The sequence below is a fragment of the Silene latifolia genome, chromosome 11 (assembly GCF_048544455.1).
Source record: "Silene latifolia isolate original U9 population chromosome 11, ASM4854445v1, whole genome shotgun sequence".
NCBI lineage: Eukaryota > Viridiplantae > Streptophyta > Magnoliopsida > Caryophyllales > Caryophyllaceae > Silene > Silene latifolia.
The window spans coordinates 13,868,220-13,888,010 of NC_133536.1; the positions used below are offsets into that span (position 1 = coordinate 13,868,220).

Consider the following 19,791-nt stretch of genomic DNA (forward strand, 5'->3'; position numbering starts at 1 on the left):
GTGGGCCCAGGAGCAGGAGCAGGGGCAGGAGGTGATGCGGGGGCGGGTTCATCAGGTGCAGGTATGGCCGGAGGTGGTGGTGGTGATGATGTGGTGATGTTCGAGCAGCAGCAGCAGCAGTAGGAGGAGTGATACTCCTTGTTCTTATCCTTGTTGATAGTAGTTGATGTTAGGTGGTGATATTGTTGTTAGACTTTAGTGGTTGTTTCCCTTTTATTATTGAGACTTAGTTGGATTTGTATGGTTGGCCATAAGGCCGGATTTGATATTCTAACTAGTGGCAGGATATTAGAAGTCGGGGAGTCGTCCCGACTCAGTTTTATATGTCAAATATGCGCATGTGTGTTAACTCATGACAGGTTTCATGAGGAGTTGGCCTGTAGGTACTCGACAGAGTACCCCGTACTCTATCGAGTAGCTACAGGATGAAATGAGAAAAAGCTTCTGACCTGTAGGCTACTCGATCGAGTAGCCAAGACACTCGATCGAGTAGCATGGCACTCGATCGAGTACCGTTACCTACTCGATCGAGTAGCACTGTTACAGGAGGTTTTCGAAAATTTAAAACGTTCAATTGTTTTATAATTGCGAGTTTAATATTTAAAGTAGTTGTGAGTGCGTAGTAACACCTTTGAACCGTTAATTTCATATGTTGCAAGTCGTGATTGAAGTTTTATAAGCGTATTTGTCACAATTAGTGAAGCGGTAATAATTTCTTGTTACTTTAATATTGCATACGCCTCATTACGATCTATTTATCAGAGTTGTAACTTCGCCTATATTTGTGCATACCATTTTAACGTGTGTTGTCAACGGTGACTAGTTATTCCGGTGGCTTGTGTACGATTTCTAATTTAACGAGTATATAGTTAGCAAGTAATGTCCACAACAAATAATATAGTTTTCCTTAATGATAAGATGCAAATAATCAGTAATACGCGTTGAAATGTGGGTGGTGAACTTCGGGGACGAAGTTCCTTTTTAGAGGGGAAGAGTAATGTCGCAAAATAAAAAGGCTGTTTTTGAATAATGCTTTGCTTGTTTATAATGTTGTCGGTATCATGTTTTGCTTTAATTACAAAAATTTCTGAAGTATAACAAATTACTTTAGTTCTTTAAAGTGAAGGTGGTTGTATGTTTCAAGAGACGGTCATGACGAATAGTTATAGTGTGATGAATCGTATTTGAATCACGTTGCCAAGTAACATGGTGGCATTAGTTGTACCATATGAAAGTTGATATGAGACATGCTCTAGATTGATAGTTTGATAGTTGATACTGTATGTCGGGTGAGCGTGGGAGGTGATTCGCATTGCGAGTTTGATGTTTTAGATATATATAGAGTGACGGTTGACAGTGATAACGCTTGCATGATAGTGGTAAGAGTCGATAGGTATAATTGCGGACAGTGATGATGATGATGACATGGGGGGGGGGGATGGTATGGTATTTCCAAGAGGTAATGGTTTGGGCGGGACGGTTGGTGAGATCGTGTGGGTTCCGTGCCATGAGCGAGAGAGGTGAGTTGAACTTCGGGGACGAAGTTCTTTTTAAGGGGGGAAGACTGTAATACCCGCCCTTTTAGGGATCCTTTGACTATCGTTGACTGACCTTGGGAGCGGGAATAGTCTTAGAAGTAAGTGCTGAAGTCATCTTGGGTGCGAGTTTAAGAGTGGTACTCGATAGAGTAGAGGCTACTCGATCGAGTAGCTAGGTTACTCGATCGAGTAGGGGGCTACTCGATCGAGTATGTTGGGTACTCGATCGAGTACCGGGTTTTCAGCGAGGGTTTTATATCGCGTTTTGTTAAATCCGCAAATCACTTCCGCCACTTTCCTCCTATTCTTCAATCGCCCCTTTCCCTTCCCTTCACCTCAAAACCTCCATGGAAGCCTTTTTGAAGATCCTTGAACCTTAGGAAGGCGTCACTTGTGTCGGGTAGCGGTCTCTTGCTGAGTTTTCTCCCTTGTAGGTATGTCATAATCATCATCCGTGCCTTTGTTCTCTATAGTTAGGGTTTGCTTGTTAGTAATAGATGTTTGTATGGTGGTTATAGGCTTTGCTTGCTCGCTGGATATGTTGTTTGTCAACATGGATGAGTTGCGGTTGCTTAAAGGTAGGTTCGCCTACTCAGTTTCTGTAGATGGTCTAGTGTGTCGGTCGTTGTGATAGTATTGTGATTGCTTGACATAGTAATTGTATTGTGTTGTGATTGTGGTTGTGTTCGTGTTGATGGTTCGCGAGGCGTGGCCTCGGCTGAGTGGGGTCACTTGCGGGAGTGGCTTCACGCCCTAGTTTCGCCTTCTGTGGAACCCGCCACAGAAGGGATGTGCACATTAATGGACAGGGTTATCGCTCGATACGATGAGCGGGGATTTGGTGGGTACGGCTGCGGTCCCCCACTGGCAGGGTTGGTCCAGTGGACAGTCAGTGACAGAGTTGGTTGGATTGTTGTGATTGCGGTTGAGACTAATAGCATTGTTTGTATTTTGATTGTAGTTGCCAATGTCTTATCTTATCTCAGTGCTGACCTTGTGTGGTTGCTTGTTTGTTATGTGTCTGCCGTGATCCCTTATAGTGAGCAGTCGGTCTTAGCAGGTATTGATGTTGTGGATAGCTGAAGTCCGGGCAGGGATGAGGCTTCACGAGATATAATGGTCACAGCGAGTAGTCTTTGAGTTGTACCTTTTATTTCGTTTATTGGTTTAAAACACTTGTAATATGACTTAATAGTTCTTTTATTGACGTTTGATAATTACTTTCCTCGGGCAACCGAGATGGTAACGCCCTTATATGCTAAGGAAGGCCTAGTTAAGGCTCCTCTGAATATGGGGGTGTTACAAGGCACCTCTTGACCAAGTGGTTGGCTATGTCCAGGTGGACTACCAGCGGGTCGCTGTGCAGGGCAACGACTCCTTCGTAGTCCTTCTTTCCGATGGTTATATCGGGGACGGTGGAAGCGGGGATCGCTGTGGTGGGCACAAAGTTGATGGCTTGGTAAAGCTCATTTAGGTGCCGTTTGTGCCCATTAGCTGACCCACCGTTCTCGTTTCCTCCGATGACAACCTGGATCACTCCCATTCTCCGGGAATACTGATTTTCTATTCGCCCCGTCGGAGCTTGTTTCTGGGCCTCCAGCTACATACTTGCTGAGAGCCCCCTTTCGAATCAGCTCCTCGATGGCGTTCCTCAGATGCCGACAGTTGTCGGTCTTATGGCCGGTTTGGCCGTGGTACTCGCAAAACTGGTTAAGGTCGCCGTCCCCCCTCGCCTTGGGGGGCCTTGCCCATTTCTGCCCTTCATTCTTGCTTAGGGCAAAGACCTCGGCCGGTGATTTGACCAGGGGGGTGAGACCGTTGTACCGCTTCGGGGTGTATGGTCCTGAACTCCCCCCGGCGCCCGCCGAGTTCTGTTTCCTATTAAATCTCTCAGGCCGTGACCTATTAACGTCACGGCGACCTTCATTGATATTGTCCCGGCGGCTCTTCGTCTCTGGGTGCCCAGCTTCACTGTGGCCTACCCAGGTCTTGTGATAATCCTCCACCTTTATGGCTCGGTCGGCCATCTTTCTGGCGGAGTCCAAGTTGAGGTCCTCGCACTTGATGAGCTCGTTTTTGAAATCGCCTTTCGGTAGGCCTTTCATCAGCGCGAAGGCCGCCAGTTCAGTGTTCAGCTCTCGGATCTGCTGGACCTTAGCGTCGAATCTCTTGACGTAGCTCCGGAGGGACTCGTCCTCCCCCTGTCGGATGGTCAGGAGATCTGATGTCTCCACGGCCCTTCGCTTGTTGCAAGCATATTGGGCTATAAAGTTGTCTCTCAGGTCGGCATAGCAGTATACCGAGCCATTAGGTAGCCCCTTGTACCAACTCTGAGACATCCCATGTAGGGTTGTTGGGAAGACTCGGCACCACACCTCATCGGGTTGCTCCCATACCGACATGTACGACTCGAAAGCCTCGGCATGGTCGGTTGGGTCGCTATCCCCTTTGTATGATAGGGGCGGCAGCTTCAGTTTAGTCGGCACCGGGACGTCGAGGACATAGGCACTGAGGGGCTGTCTGACCACGTGTCGAATGACACGCGGCGATCGGCTCCTCGCACCTTTAGTCCGGCTTACCTCCCTCTGTCGGGAAGGGCTTCTTGTCCGACTTTGGTGAGTCGGACTTCTTTCATTTCTTCGGGGCGAGCCTCGTTGTCGCCGCGGCGACGCTGTCCTCCCGCGAGTGGGGGGAAAACTTTGGTCTGCCACTGGCAACACGGGCTCCGCCGGCGTCCTAGCATGCCCGGCTCCTTGTAGTGCTCCGGACAAGTTGTTCGGGTTCACTTTATGGGCCCTGGTCACCTTTGGATGCGCTGCCGTCACCGCCGTCGTGACAGGAGTGATCGGCGTACTACCCATTAGGTCCAGGAATAGCTTCAGTTTGGCTGCATCGACCACATGTCCCATGACAGTGACTTGGTCGGCGGGCAGCGGTGTTTCTGGCTCTTTCGGCATCCCGTACCTCGGTTCGATGAACCGTAGGTGGGGATCGCCCGATCTCGAATTAGGGACTCGTGTCATCCTGGTAGAATTCGGTTTCTACACTCACAATTTAAAATTTGTTTTTGACATCTTTTTAGCTCTTTGAATGGGTTTTTTTTTTTTTTTTGTAAGGGAGGTGACTAGCTTTTAGTATCTATTCCCCACAGACGGCGCCAATTGTTCCGGGTGTAATTCCGAAGCAGTTATTGTGACCACGTAAGCTTGTTGAATGATGTCGTTGCTCGTCTCTTCCTTTCACTCTTTCCTGTAAAGATTAACAAACTGAGGACTCGGCTTGGGGCCAAGTGTACTCACTCCGACGCTTCAAGTCGAAACTTAGAGAGATAAGTTGTATGTTACTTGGCAAAGTATATTGTAGAGAGATAAGGGAGTTTATACCAGATTATGTGATTTTCAGTTTTATTTGTGATCCTTTTCTCAATGAGAGAAGTGGAGTATTTATAGACTTTCACCTTTTGTCACATAGTGGCCAAGTGGCGGAAGCGAGTGGAAAGACCGCTTTTTTACCCTCTCGGGTGACACATGGCGGGCGGCGGCAGAGCTGGTTGACTCCATGCCGAGGGGACGGATGTGAGTACACGAGATATGTCTCTACCGGCCGATTCCGAGGCCGAGACCCAAGTGACAGGCCGACATGCTTCGTCGGCTAGGTCGTCCTTCTTGTTGACTTGTTGTCTTTTGGCTTTGACCTTGGTCAATATGTTGACTCGGTCAGCGGGTGCAGAATATGCCCCATCAATTTTAATAGTTAATATAAATAATAATAATAATATGTAATATGTAATATAATAATAATAAATATTTTATTAATAATATTAATCAAAATAAATATATTAATAAATAATAAATATAATATAACAATAATAATAATAATAATAATAATAATAATAATAAATTAAAAAAATAATAATAATAATAATAATAAATATTAATACTTTATACTGCTAATATTGCCATTGATCATAATAATATAATAATAAATAAATATATTAAATATAAATAAAATAATAACAATAGTAATATAAAAAATATATATTAATATAATAATAAAAGTATTAAATAGATAATATAATAATAATGATAACAGTAAGAATATAAAATAAGAACAGTATTATTAATGTTGAAATAAACTAAACTAAACTGATCTGAACTGAATGGAGCTGAACTGAACTGAACTGAACTTATAAGAACTGAAATTAAGTCCAAAAGAACAGGGCCTTAGGGTACATTTCAAATTATTTTGGTCAATGGGTCCACATCATCATTTTTTTTCCAGTTTTTATATTAAACCTCTATAGTCCCTAGCGGCTTGTATGACTGTACCACTTTCCAACAACTAATATAAATTTTAGAAAAAGAAAAGATGTGAAACCGCCCAAGTCTTTAGCAGCTTTCTAAGTTTGCATACTTTTTTTGGATAAGGAGGGGAAACTAGGTTGATTGAAATCAACCTATATCATCCGCAAGGATGAGAACGGTAAACGAAAATCAAAGATTTTCAAATTACCAAGTAATTAAGAAAAAAGGGCATCAACCGTAACTCTTATAAGAAAAGAAAGTCACTAAAAAACCCATAAAAGAATTAAAGAATGAACATAAACGAATAAACTTAAGAAATGGTCATCTAAAATTGTCGTCACAAACAATTCTAATAAAGAAACAAAGAGGTCTCAATCCAAAAAAAATCCAGATTTAAGATGAACTCTTGAAAATTTGCTCTTTAATCCTTGATTTAAACCATCTTTAACTAAGACATGTGACTAAAAAAATTCTCCTATGCTAAAATGGAGAGTAAATTATAGTTAGTCTATAAGAAGGTGAAAATCAAGAAAAAAAACTGTTTTTTTTTCAATTAAAAAACTGAAAAAAGACAAGAAATTTACATCACCATATCCATATCCATGAAGATGGAAGAAGCCGATGGAGAAGATAGGACTTAAGAAGATAGATGAAATCTTGAGGAAGGAGATTAGGAAAAAAAACTCGGTACACAAAAAAAGTTGCAAACACACATTACACCAACTTGAAAGTGATACATATAAGCCGCTAAGGAGCTCAGAGGCTTCAGCTAAAAACTGGAAAAATAAAATAAACTGATGACGTGAACCCATTCACCCGAATAGTTTGAAATCAACCCTAAAAATCTAATTAATTTGCTAAATAACCCTGTTTAGCCAAAAAAAATTCATCCAATTATCTCAAGTGAGTATTATGCATCACAAGAGAGGCTTCTATTATGTTAGTTATGTTATTATCATGCGTGGAAAATTAATGTCATGATCTCAAAATATTCAATAAAAAACAAAATAAATTTTTTTTGTTGAAAACCTCTTAAGCCATACAAGAATAGATCGAAAACAGTTTCATAAAAGTTTACGCCATGGGATTGAAAAGCCGAGTCTGACTTGAAGGTCCTGTTATTGCAAGAACGGCATGTCGCATGAAACATCGCACCACTGGACTTGGGAATTTTGTCACCGGCAAGAGTGTTTCAGTATTATTTGTTGCAGCGTGAACAATGCCCTTATTTGCATTCAGATATAATAAATCACAAGTATATTCAATTATATGACACAACAGAAATTAAACTAGCTAGTAATGCTTTCACACTTTACTTTGGCAGCATATTTTGTGTACGACACTACAACAGTCATACATGACATCCTTATATTCCATGTTAAGCCAAAACCATGAATTTGGTCACAAAATAGACGTGACACTCGCCCCCTATGTCACGTCGGATACTTGCAACCGAGTTATAGTAACAAAGTTGGAATGACCACAGTTTTCTGAGGTGTAGCTATCTTTGCCTTTTTGGACTGAGTGTCTTTGCATCACCATTAGGTTTTTTTTTTTTTTACCAGCATTCACCTAAAAACAGAAGACATAGCAAGTTGGTAACTTTCCGTATTAAAAAAAAAGCCAACTAAGAACAAGCGAAAGATAGTTATTTGAATGCAATATTACATTGGCTTGGCTGGTTTCTCATCCTCCGAGTCCTCATCTCCATCCTCAAAATCATCATCCTGTCACTCATGGCGGTCGTCTGCAAAGGCAGATTCAGTAATTAACCTCTTAGTTCTGGAAACATCAATAAGCTAATCATCTTCGTAACATGAAATAAAAAGCTAGAAGAAACCATCAAATAAATAGTTCACTTAAAATACATAACAAAACCCAGACGAACAGAGGGGTCCTATACTCCTATGATCAGCATTGTCATCTTGATAGCTATACATTTTATACAGTATATTAAGTAGTATTGAGCTGAAAGTTCCTGCGATCCGAAGAAATAAGAATGTAAGCAGCACAAAGTATAATTTAAAGGATAGTTCACCCACCACAGCTAGGTATTCCATAACATGAATCCTTCCAATCATCCAGTTGTGAGAAATCTCATAACCCATCATTAAACTACTATTAATCGGCGAATATTTTCTGTTGCTTCTCATGTTCGCCTGGTTTTTCAAATGGTTAAAGTTCATGGATACATAGCATTTAGAGTGCTACAGCAATTGGAGTAAGCGTTGATGGGTTCCGTATTTGCCAGTTGTTGTGCATCAAGCCTGGCGTTAAATGGCACCTGCACATAAATTATGTCAGTTTTTGGTATAAAGCATGTTCATTCCCTTTATACAGAAACAACTGACAGGCAACTGCCTTGGGCTAACGAAAGCAGCTAACCTGATACAGACCTTCCGAGGCAGGCCTTATTCTGCGCAAACGCAGACATAGCTACACACAAACGAGAAACAACCTTACAACTATATTACACACCATCCATAGACCATACCCCTTTTGGCTCCCTTTACACCAAAAACATAATATTTCTACTTGTCTAGTATTTCTAAAAGATACAAACTTACAAATCTCATCAAATAAGCTTGTTATCAGCCAATGATAAAAAAAGGTTCTTCAATAATGTGGTAGCGAATATATGTACAGTGTATAAACATACATGTTATCAACCAATGCCGACTATGGTAGCAAAATTCTTCAAATATTATTCGTGTTCGATGTTTGATTGAACAACAATGTCCATGTTATCATTTAAAGAAGTTATAAAATCTAGTCTCTAGAGTGTACAGCGAATCATAGCTGCCAAAGTTCATATTATTTGACTACCAAAGTCAAATAACGACAATATAAATAGGATAGAGGGACTTCTAAACAGGGGAGTGGAATAATCAGTATAGCATATCAGCACCTATAAATTTCAAATTAAGCTAAAATCCAATGAAATAAAAATGCAAGCCATACACGGTATATTTGTACAGACATTGTCCACCAGTCGCAGCTAGGTCTCCCATAAGATGAATGCTTCCATTTTTGCAGTTGTGAAAAATTTTAAAATCTCCATCAAAAACCAAATCAGATGACAGCTGAAGCTCAAGGAGTGTCCTGGCTCCAGGCTTATCATGCCATACTTAGCTTCTTGTCACAGGTTTTGGCTTGGACAAACACAAAGCACAATTCAGAATGCAATGCTCCTGAGTACCGGTGAAATGTGGATAACATACCCTGGCATACCTCTTTTCCCTTAACCTCGACACCTTAACATAACTAGTACAATACAATTTGATGACCATAGGTCCATAACACCACAGGTCTAACAAAAGTTAAACAAATAGTCCAATTTCTAAACACAAACACTCAAATTAAAACCGTTCTATAAAGTACTATCCTCTACCACACTACCACTATACCAGACTTTAAATTCTGAGATGTGCCGGATGAGGGGCCAGTCCTCCCCATTCGGTTGTTGGCATCTTTCCATTAGACTCTCGGAACAAAACCAAAATTCAATTTTTTGGAGAGAGGTGAGTTTGGGCATCCATTTTGGCAGGTATTTCAGTTTGGGACAATTCATAATGTAAAGAGATTTGAGGGAAGTGCAGTACTGCATCCCCTCTGGCATTTCTTCCATCTCTTCAAATCCAAACAAACGCAAGTGTAGAAGGGTAGCAGCAAGGTTATGCCATGACATTCCACCCAACTCCACTTCTGGACATTCTGATATACGCAAATACTCCAAGGTAGAAAGATGCTCCAACCATCCTCCCACGCTCTTAAGTTTGGGGCAATTTCTGATGCAGAGGCTTCGCAGGGAAGACGACAAACAAGACGGAAACTCATTCACTTCTCCCAAGCTCTCCAAGCTCTCATCTTCCACTATATCTAGCTCTACAATAAACTGAGAGTACTCAATTGGCATTGATTTGAGCCACTCCAAGTTGCTGATTTCCAGTTTACACGATTTGGGATGTGACGACGGATGATGGCGAGGTGTGCTCCTCATACCACTCCAGAACAGTTTTCCCCTAGAGTCATATATTTTCAGATGTTCCAGTACCGGACATAAAGGAGCAAACAATATTTTTTCGCAATGTTCTATAGTCAGATAATTCAGCAGAGGAAAAGAGGGAGATGATACCCACTCTACATGTGCTTCTAGGCTGCTCCCACTGTCATTAAGCTTGACCATGAGGGACCCTAAATCTGATCTACGCCACCACCCTTTTAACTTAGGCAACTTATTAATGAGGAGGTCATTGAGGCTGGGAAAGAAGGATGATCCTTCACCCGAGACAAGTGTTTCCGAGTCCACCACATACTCCATATTAGACAAACCCGAAATAACTAGAGTTTTAAGGTGGGGCAGCTTCCCAATCTGCCAAGGTAGATAGAGCAGCTCACTGCAATCTTCGATATTCAAAGTGACAAGATTGGGGAGATCAAACAATGCGGAGTTATTTCCCCTACCTGGCCATCTCGGTATTGTCTCTCCGTGATACCCATTCAGCTCCAATGTCTTGACATTATGATGAGGCTGCATCTCTTCCAGCAAAGCTTGCTCAGACTCCTTGCTTCCATACTCCTCTCCCTGTCTAAACTCAATAACAATTGTCTCTAGGTGTTCTTTACTCCTTAAATAAGCTCCTCCGCCATGTTCTTCCTTCACAAATTTTGCACTTTTAAGCAAGGCTATTTGAATACTCAAACTCCTTTTTAATTTATTCAGGTGTTGTAAGTCTTCCAACCCATTAAAACATTGCTTTGAATTTGAACTTGGTCGCACACCCACCACAAATTGGCATAGAGTTTGCAAACAGGTCAACATACCTATGCCTGCTGGCATAAGACTCAGCTCATTACATCCAGTTATATCTAAGACGTTTAGATCAACTAACTTGCTCATATCATCTGGGAGTTGTTTTAAACTATAACAAGAATATAAATTTAAAGTTTGTAGATTTACTAGCTTTGTTATTGATTTAGGAAGAACTTTTAGTTCGCGACTGAATGAGAGGTCTAAACTCCTCAGATGCAACAGTTGACCTATTGATTTTGGTAAATTTTTGGCCTTGGAACAACTCAAATCCAATGACCTTAAACATGTCCATTTCGGTATTGATTTACTTGCTAGTAATTGGCCCACGCTACACTTCTCCAAACAATCCATGACTTGAAGGCACGTACGAATATGAGTACTATTGAAGATATGTTGTGCATAAGTGTCATTCACAAAAGAGAGATGGCGAACTCGTTTACCCACATCAGAAGTATCAAAACTGAACCTACAAATCTCTCTGCATGCTACTTTTTCAGCAAAATCATGCAAGAGATCATGTATCTTAAACACAATCTCCCTGGTTTCATCCTCAAATATATCTTGGAAAAAACACCTTTGAAGCAACATAAGAAAGTAGTCCTCGCCCAAACTCTCTGAATTAATGTAGCCTTGTGCCATCCAAAGTCGAATCAACATTTTCTTCCTAATCTGCCAATCCTTGGGAAAGATAGCACAGTACGCAAAACAAGCTTTCAAAGAAGGGTTGAGTTGATCATAACTTAACTTCAGTATGCGGGTTATTGTATCATTATTTTCACCAAGAGAGTCTAACCCTTTTTCATGAAATGACAGCCACTTGGACTTGGATTGACCACGCAGAAGACTTCCTACCACTCTAATAGCAAGTGGAACATTGGTGCACCTTTTAACAATTTCTTTGCCAAGTTTAACTAGTTCATCATCTCTTTGTTCTGCTTGAAACGCCATCCTTTCAAACAAATGCCATGAATCGGATTCTGACAAACCTCGCAACTCATGCATTTGATCACCTGCAATCATTTGGGCAGTTGTTTTTGAGCGTGTGGTTACAATTATCCAACTCCCCCTTCCCCCTATCTTCAAAAACCCTTCCAACTTTTGCCATTCATCATAACTTTCAGTCCACACATCATCTAACACGAGCAAGTATTTTTTCCCTCCAAGTTGCCGCTTAACGACATGATGTATGTCCTCCAAAGACATTTTATCACTAACTGAGAACCCTTTCACTACCTTCCCTAAATGCCCTTTTAAGTCCAACTGTTGTTGATCCTGATCAGCGATGCAAGTCCACCTCTTCAGCTCGAATGCCTCACTGATCCTAGGATCGTTATACACAAGTTGGGCAAGTGCGGTTTTTCCTAAACCTCCCATCCCCATAATGGCAAGCAAAGAAACATTTTGCTGATCAACATTATTGGAACCCAATAACAAAGCTATAATCTTCTCCACATCGTCCTCCCTCCCAATGATTTGATCACATATAAAAGAAGAAGTCTCCTCCTTTGTAAATTTCAGAGGCTTACAGTCAACCTTAAAACTAAACTGATCACTCTTAGTGGCAATTTTGTTCAACTTGTCATTAACCATTTTGACTTTACTTGAAAGTCTACGAGTAAGAAGCTTAAACCGGAAAAAAAAGGAGATGACCTTGTTGCTTCTGAGTTGATTCTGTTTGGCAAGGGTTAGGAACTCGTCTAACACATCATCAGCGTCGTAAACAGCATCTTTGAGCTCTTGAATGTAATTCTTCTCCTGGCTGTTGAGCAAGTCCTGCTTGGCATCAGCATCCTCAAGAACAGCTCTGACGGTTTGGACAGTGTTCTGGAGATCATCAAGCTCGGATTTGCAGTAAGAGATGGAGCACACTGACTGCAACTGACCCAAAGTTTGGATAGCAGTAAGTATAGTTTGAACTAAAGACAATGTTGTTGAAAGATCCATGATTGTGGGAAATTGAATTATATCTCTGAGATTTTTTTTTTTTTTTTAAATGCAAGAAATCAGAAAAATAGATAATGCAGAAAGTGTTAGAAGGGCTGCCAATAATGAATGGAGATGTGAGATATCATGTGGTTACTAAATTGAGTTGACTTCCTAAAGACTTTGTCATTGACATGTCAATGCCCTTGCCTAATACAAAAATCTCATTAATAACTAAAGACGGCCAAATACAATACCATATTTTTAATAGAATGAAAATAAGTGGGGTGGTGGCCGGTGGGGGCAAAAAATGTCACCACTTTGAAGCTATTTGACCCATCTTTAACTATAGACGGATAAATCCGTCTATAACAAGACTACTTGTACCTTAGGACCGGAGTTCGACTTTTCATATACCACTTGATTTCGAGCTTCACCAAACCAGGTATCAAATCGGCTCGATTACACCCGGTACCCTTTTTGTAAGATTATACTCCGTACTTCATAATTTTTTACCGAAATTGATATCAATCAATTAATCTCTTGCATTGAATAAAATACTCTTTAACAATTTTAGAACATCTATTGCCAAAATAAAAAAAATAGACAAGGGTAAAAGGATTAAAATCTTGTGTTAAATCTTACTTGATCTGAATTGGATTGGCTTCATCGTCTTCATTTTGATGTTCGTACAGTGTATTGCGTCACTGGAATTATTGTGGTCTGACTAAATTACCCTTCTCTTTCTTTCACTCGATTTGGTTTGGATTTCTGAATTGACGATCCTTTAGTGACTGATGTGTTCCCTTTCACTGCTTAAAGAGTGAAGTATATCCGTGTGTATTTGCTTTTTTTCCCCCTTTGCAACACAATATTTACTGCTTAAAGAGGATTAAAATCTGGTGTGTTTTATTATATCCGTCATAATATTAAAATGGGTTAAGTAATACTCCCTCCCAGTCCGCTATATTGTTCCCATTTGATATGGGCACAATACTTAAGGAAAAATATTAAAATAGGAGTAAAAGAGTTGTGTGAGGTTGGTGATAGGAGAGAGGGATGAATTATTAGTAGTTAAATAATGAATTGTAGGGCCAAAATATAAAGGAAAGTAATAAAATAAGAGTAAAAGAGTTGTGTGGGGTTTGGTGATAGAAGAGATAAATGAATAAAATAAGAGTAAAAGTTTCTAAAAATAGAAAGGGGAACATTAGTTGAATAATCCATTTCGGGAAAGAGGGAACATTATAGTGACTGGGAGGGAGTAATTTATTTGGATATATGTGACTAGAGTCGGTAAATGGGTCATTCGGATCGGGTATGGGTCAGGTCATTTCGGGTGGGTTTGCCATACATTTCGGATCAGGTCGGGTTATTTCGGGTTTCGGGTCATTTTCGGGTGACCTTTTGTCGGGTTACTTTCGAGTATGGGTCATTTTGGGTCGGGTCCCTTTCGTGTTAATGGTTAAAACACTTTAGTTAGTATTATTTTGATTACGAAATATTATTTGCAAATTTAACTATTTATAAGGGAAGATTATAACAAATGAAACTCTATTTGGTGTAAGGCCTTGTTCTTTTTTTGAAAAACAAATCGATCTCGAATCGAATCAACTTATAGGATCTCGAATCGAATCAACTTATAGGATCTCGAATCGAACTTATAGGATCTCGAATCGAATCGAACTTATACGATTTGAATCGAACTTATAGGATCTCGAATCGAATCGAACTTGTAGGATTCAATCGAATCAATTTATAAGATCTCGAATCGAATCGACTAAACTTATGGGAGTCGAACTTAACTTTATTTTATTTTATTTTATTTAACTTAACTATTATTATTATCATCATCATCATCATCATCATTACTACTACTACTAGTCTACTACTTGCCAAGAGAGAACATTGATATAAAAAAAAAAAAAAAAAATTATAGTCTAAAACATAAGGTAAAATAATAACATTTTTCTGCTTTATATGCATTAATTTGTTCATGCATTATACTACGATTACATTACGATAACAAATAAATTACATATTACTCCCTCCTATTCTAAATAACTGTCACATTTGTCATTTCCGTCTATTCACATAACTGTCTCATTTGCCATATTTGAACATGGTTTTTTACTTTTCTACCCTTAGCTATTTTCTTTATTTACTCCCTCAACCACCCATAACCCATCATATTCAATACTTTTCATTATTTAACCTCCCTCCATACCACACCAATGGTAACATGAACCCGCTTTTTGTGAGAAGAAAAGTGGACCCATGTTACCATTGGTGTGGTATGGAGGGAATAATATATTATTACCCCTATACAATAATTTTCATTATTTTAACTATATTCCTTAATTTTCGTGTCATTGTCCAAATGGGACACTTATTCGGAATAGGAGGGAGTATATCTTTTTTTTCTAACCATTTATTTCCATATTGTCATAATCCTCATCACTTTCATCTTCACTATCACTCTCAACAACGGATCCATTGCCTCGCCAAATGTTTTTAACTATGTTGTTTCGTACCTAATACATGGCCTTATTCCGCTTTTTATCAAACATGCCCAAATCTATTGTGACTCTGAAATTATTAATGAGAGGAGTGATTTTTTTTTATTTGTATCGAATAAATAATGTCAAATGTTTTTGTATCGGTCTTTAAAAATAATACTCTGTATATAGCTTTTATGAACTAAATTTATAAGAACTAAATTTTTCTGAACTGAACTTATAGGATCTCGAATCAATCGAACTTATAGGATCTCGAATCGAACTTATTGGATCTAAACTGAACTGAACTTATAGGATCTGAACTGAACTGAACTTATAGGATCTGAACTGAACTTATAGGATGAATTGAACTGACCTTATAGGATCTGAAGTGAACTGAAATTAAGTGACTTTAAGTCCAAAAGAACAGAGCCTTAAGTAACATTAATTTGACTTTAGTACTTGACGTTTCGGGTTACTTTAAGTCATTTTCGATAAGGTTAATTATGGGTCGGCTCATTTCGGGTCGGGTCAACATTGGGTCAATCAAGTTTCGGGTCGGGTCTGAGTCGGGTCGGGTCATAACGGGTTCGCATGTTCGGGTCTCGGGTCAGTCTTATCTAGACCTGGCAAACAGATCGGGTCGTGTCGGGTTCGTGTTCGTGTCACATGTAAACGGGTCACAGACCCTCCAACCCAAACCCGACCCAATTAAATTTTGTGTCGTGTTCGTGTTGACCCACTTACATAAATGGGTCATCAAGCCTCAACCATAACCCATTAATTTCGTGTCGGGTTCGGGTCGTGTTTTCGTGTGTTGTCCATATTTGGAAAGTTTAAGTACTCCGTATATTTATGTGATGAAAGATCAAGAAAAATTAGGATTAATTTAGTAAACAGATCTTTCGTGTCGGGTTCGTGTTTAGAGAGCTCAACCCAAACCCAACCCAATTAAATATCGTGTCGTGTTCGTGTCGACCCACTTACATAAATGGGTCATTAAGCCTCAACCCAAACCCGTTAATTTCGTGTCGGGTTCGTGTCGGGTTTTCGTGTCGTGTCATTGTTTGCCAGCTCTAGTCTTATTAGATCGGGTCAGCTTTGCCAGGTCTAAATGTGACAAGTCTTTTACTAAAATAAGAGGATTACATAGAATTAGAAAGGGAAACCCACAATTTAATCCGACTTGTAGTTAAGTTGAACAAAACTTAAACCCGATTTGAAATGACCCAATTTTTTGAGATCATCAAATTAAAAGCACAAATTCTCGTTTGTGATGGTCGATATCCGTCACAAGATTGTTACGGGTCAAATAAAATCCATATGGGAGGATAAAAACAAATTATTTGTGATTTCCTATGTATTTTACTTTTTGTCTTATCTACCATGTGGGTGATATTTGACCGTCCACACGTTTGTGACGGATATATCCGTCACAAGTGAGACCTATTGAAATAAAAATGCCCCGAATTTTACTTTTAGTTAGTCATTTTTTTCCAACTAGGTTTAGTGTCCGTGAAATTCACGGGTGCGTTTGAGTTTAACTGTGTAAGTTCATGCATAAATGTAAATTTATTCGTTTCGAACATATTGACAACTTGTTGAATACGATGACACGCAAAACTGTTGTAGTGTATAGTTCATTTATTTTGGTGAGAAACATAACATATTAAATTCCAATTTCACATGAAATGAGATATTAAACAGGTAAGTAATGTAGTTCAGTAGTGGTGTGTCAATTTAACTTGAAATTGCATAATTTTTTTTTACAGCTGAAACTTCATAATTGAACATTGAGAATTGTGCTACAAAATTAATCATGTCAATTGAATAATCGATACATGTGAAACTCATTTTCATGATTGACTTGTATTCTCTTATATAGAATCATAAGTACATACTTGTATATACGACAAAAAAAAAATGTATTTAAGAGTACATACTGGTACATTGATGTTTAATTGTTATTTATATTTTCTAGGGGGAGGGGGGGAGGGGGGGAAAGGAAGCAAAATTTAATATTTATTTTACTTTAATTAATGATATATTTCCAATTTTTTCTTTTTTAAATAATGCATGATGAAGTGACTTTCTGAAATGAACATAAAAAAGGCAATTGTGCAAGGTCATATTTGATCACAAATACTATCTTACAACCAGTTGTATATTAGCATTGTACAACCGCCTCAAAGTTATTGAGTTCTTTACACAAAGTTGTCGAACTATTTTATAAGTTATTGAGCTAATTTAAAAAGTTATGGAGCTTAATAATTATTTCTCTTAAGCTCAATAACTTTGTATTGTAACAATCTACATAGTATAAAAGCTAGGTTTTTTCTAGGCTTCTGATTGGCTGTTAAGTTTTTACAAGTGGACCCCTCCATGTTTTCTTATTCTATTTAATTATCCTCTCTCCTCAACACAATTCATATTCCTATCTCTTATTCCTATTTTAATTACTTATATATGTTAAAACATAAGTTAAAATGTCATAATTTACATACATTAAACGGGTCTAACATGTCAAATACGTTTAATATAATTCTAATAAAATACGGTTGTATATTATCTAATATTCAAATATAATATTTATCAAATATTCAAATCTCCAAATATGGACTACTTATATTGTCACAGTATTGAACATTTAATCACGCTCAATTATATGTTCATGTAAATAATAATAACGCCTGCTATTATGACCCGTGCATTTTTTGCACGGTATAAAACTAGTTTTGTTAGTAAAGCTCGACAACTTTATAACAAAACTCGACAACATTGAAAAGGTTGTACATAAACTATATACAACCAGTTGTATAATCTACTAATTGCATATTTGATCGTCTTTATTTTTTCATTTTGTTTTTCTCCGTCTTCAATACACTTTTTTTTTATGTTGTCTTTTGTTACTTTTGTTTGTTTTGCATAATTATTTTTGGCTTTCATTTATTATTTTCACATCACTATATATTTTATATATACAATGTTGAATAATATGGTTTTAGAAGAGTTTACATGGAGTACTCTATGTTGTCCTTGTAGAATGATATTCTAATTTTGTTACGATATTATAATATTTGAACACATTATATAAAACAAATATGGTAATATAAAGACATTTTTTTTACGTCCTCTTTATGTTTCCAATTAATTGAAATTGACGGGGCATATAGTAAAGAAAGATAACATTTATAAATGTCGTAAAATTTACCTGATGCAAGGTAATTTTTATTTCTCATATAACTTATTTTAACAATAAAATCCCATAATTTAAGATCACAAATTGTTATGTGGGACCATTTTATCTATAAGACTAACTCAATAACTAAAAACCCAAATAAATTAGTTATTAAACTGGTAGAAAATTATTTTATTTTGAGAAACTAAAATTTTATATTGATAAATTGTATATTTGGATATGTTAGCTTTCTTCATAAAATGTCTGGTCGTTAAAATAAAATTAAAATATAAATAAACTTAATTATTTTGTTCGGGCTTCTCTCTTTTTGGGTCAGTCTTATGCTATAGGACGGTCCTATAAGAGATTTAGTATTTACATTGATGTTTAGTTATTATTTAGTTTTCTTTAAGGAGAAAAAAAGAAGTCAAGTTTAATATTTATTGTGCTATAATTAATGATATAATTTTTCCAACATTTTACTTTTTAAATAATGCTTGATGATGTGGCTTTTTGAAATGAACATACAAAGGAAAAAGGTGAAATTTTATGTTTTATTGTTGCCTTTTTATTATATTTATAGATTTGTTAACCTGTTCGTATCTACTTTCAGAAATCCGATTTGAAATGACCCACACTTAGACCCTCTGTCCTCGTGATTAATGGACAATGACGAAACATAGATAAAAACCCCAGGCCCCAACGAGGAATATACCATATCCCAAATGACACGATTTAAGACACATACCCGAATTCCACCCAGAATCAGAAACTAACTTGATTCAATTAATCCGACCCAAAACGCATCTAACAATCAAACTGACTCATTTTGGAACCAAGTTACACAATATTATTGTCAGCTTTAGCTTGTGTATTTTCAGTAGTCATCAGTTGAAAAGAGCAGCAAGGGTACTTTAGGCCATGTTCTATTGGACTCATAAACCTCTCTTCCGTTACTTGTGCTCTGTTGCAAAGAAAGCCGACAGTCATAACTCGAGACTATTTAATCTTAGGGGCACTGGTGAATAAAGAACAAACAAAACACGCCTCTAAGTTAGAAGACTTGGTCTCATAGTACAGGAAAAGGATTCAATCGCTCTCATAAGGAACCAATATAGTGTATTGAATATCCCTAAGAGTTTTAATCCCGGGAAATCCATAATAATACCATAATTTCCCAACACAAACAAACATTTTATAATGTACACGCATGTAGCAATATTTCTACTCGACTAGCTTTTCAAAAGATAAAGACTAACAAATCTCACCTTAATCCCTTAGAGAGTATGATGGTTCAAGCTTAACTTCGCAAGTGAACGTGTGTAGTTGCACTACTTGAGGGTCGAATCACAAGGAGTATGGGAGATTACCAATTGTTATTATTCTTAAGTTTAGCTAAGTCAAGGAAAATAGGTTTGATTGATAAATTGGCTAAGTGAGCTACACTAAATGACATGCAAATGAAACTAATTAAACAACTAAATTAGAAGAAGAAACTAATTGAAATGATGTTTTACTCAAGATAAGAAAGGACTAG

At 38.1% G+C, this 19,791-nt stretch overlaps 1 protein-coding gene across 2 annotated transcripts; it reads right to left on the bottom strand.

Annotated features, from left to right (window-relative positions):
* Positions 1–7,012: 7,012 nt before the first annotated feature.
* LOC141611108 (disease resistance protein RGA2-like) lies at positions 7,013–13,454 on the bottom strand. 2 transcript variants are annotated; one of them, XM_074429524.1, is made up of 5 exons: positions 13,224–13,454; positions 8,804–12,523; positions 7,885–8,126; positions 7,511–7,589; positions 7,013–7,414 (listed from the first exon to the last, which is right to left on the bottom strand). In XM_074429524.1, the coding sequence occupies exons 1-2, from the start codon at positions 13,255–13,257 to the stop codon at positions 9,213–9,215; spliced, it is 3,345 nt and encodes a 1,114-aa protein (XP_074285625.1). In that variant the 5' UTR covers positions 13,258–13,454; the 3' UTR covers positions 7,013–7,414; positions 7,511–7,589; positions 7,885–8,126; positions 8,804–9,212. The 2 variants fall into 2 exon arrangements, with proteins under 2 accessions (XP_074285625.1, XP_074285624.1); XM_074429523.1 differs by lacking the exon at positions 13,224–13,454 and having other exon boundaries at positions 8,804–12,816.
* Between the last annotated feature and the right edge of the window lie 6,337 nt (positions 13,455–19,791).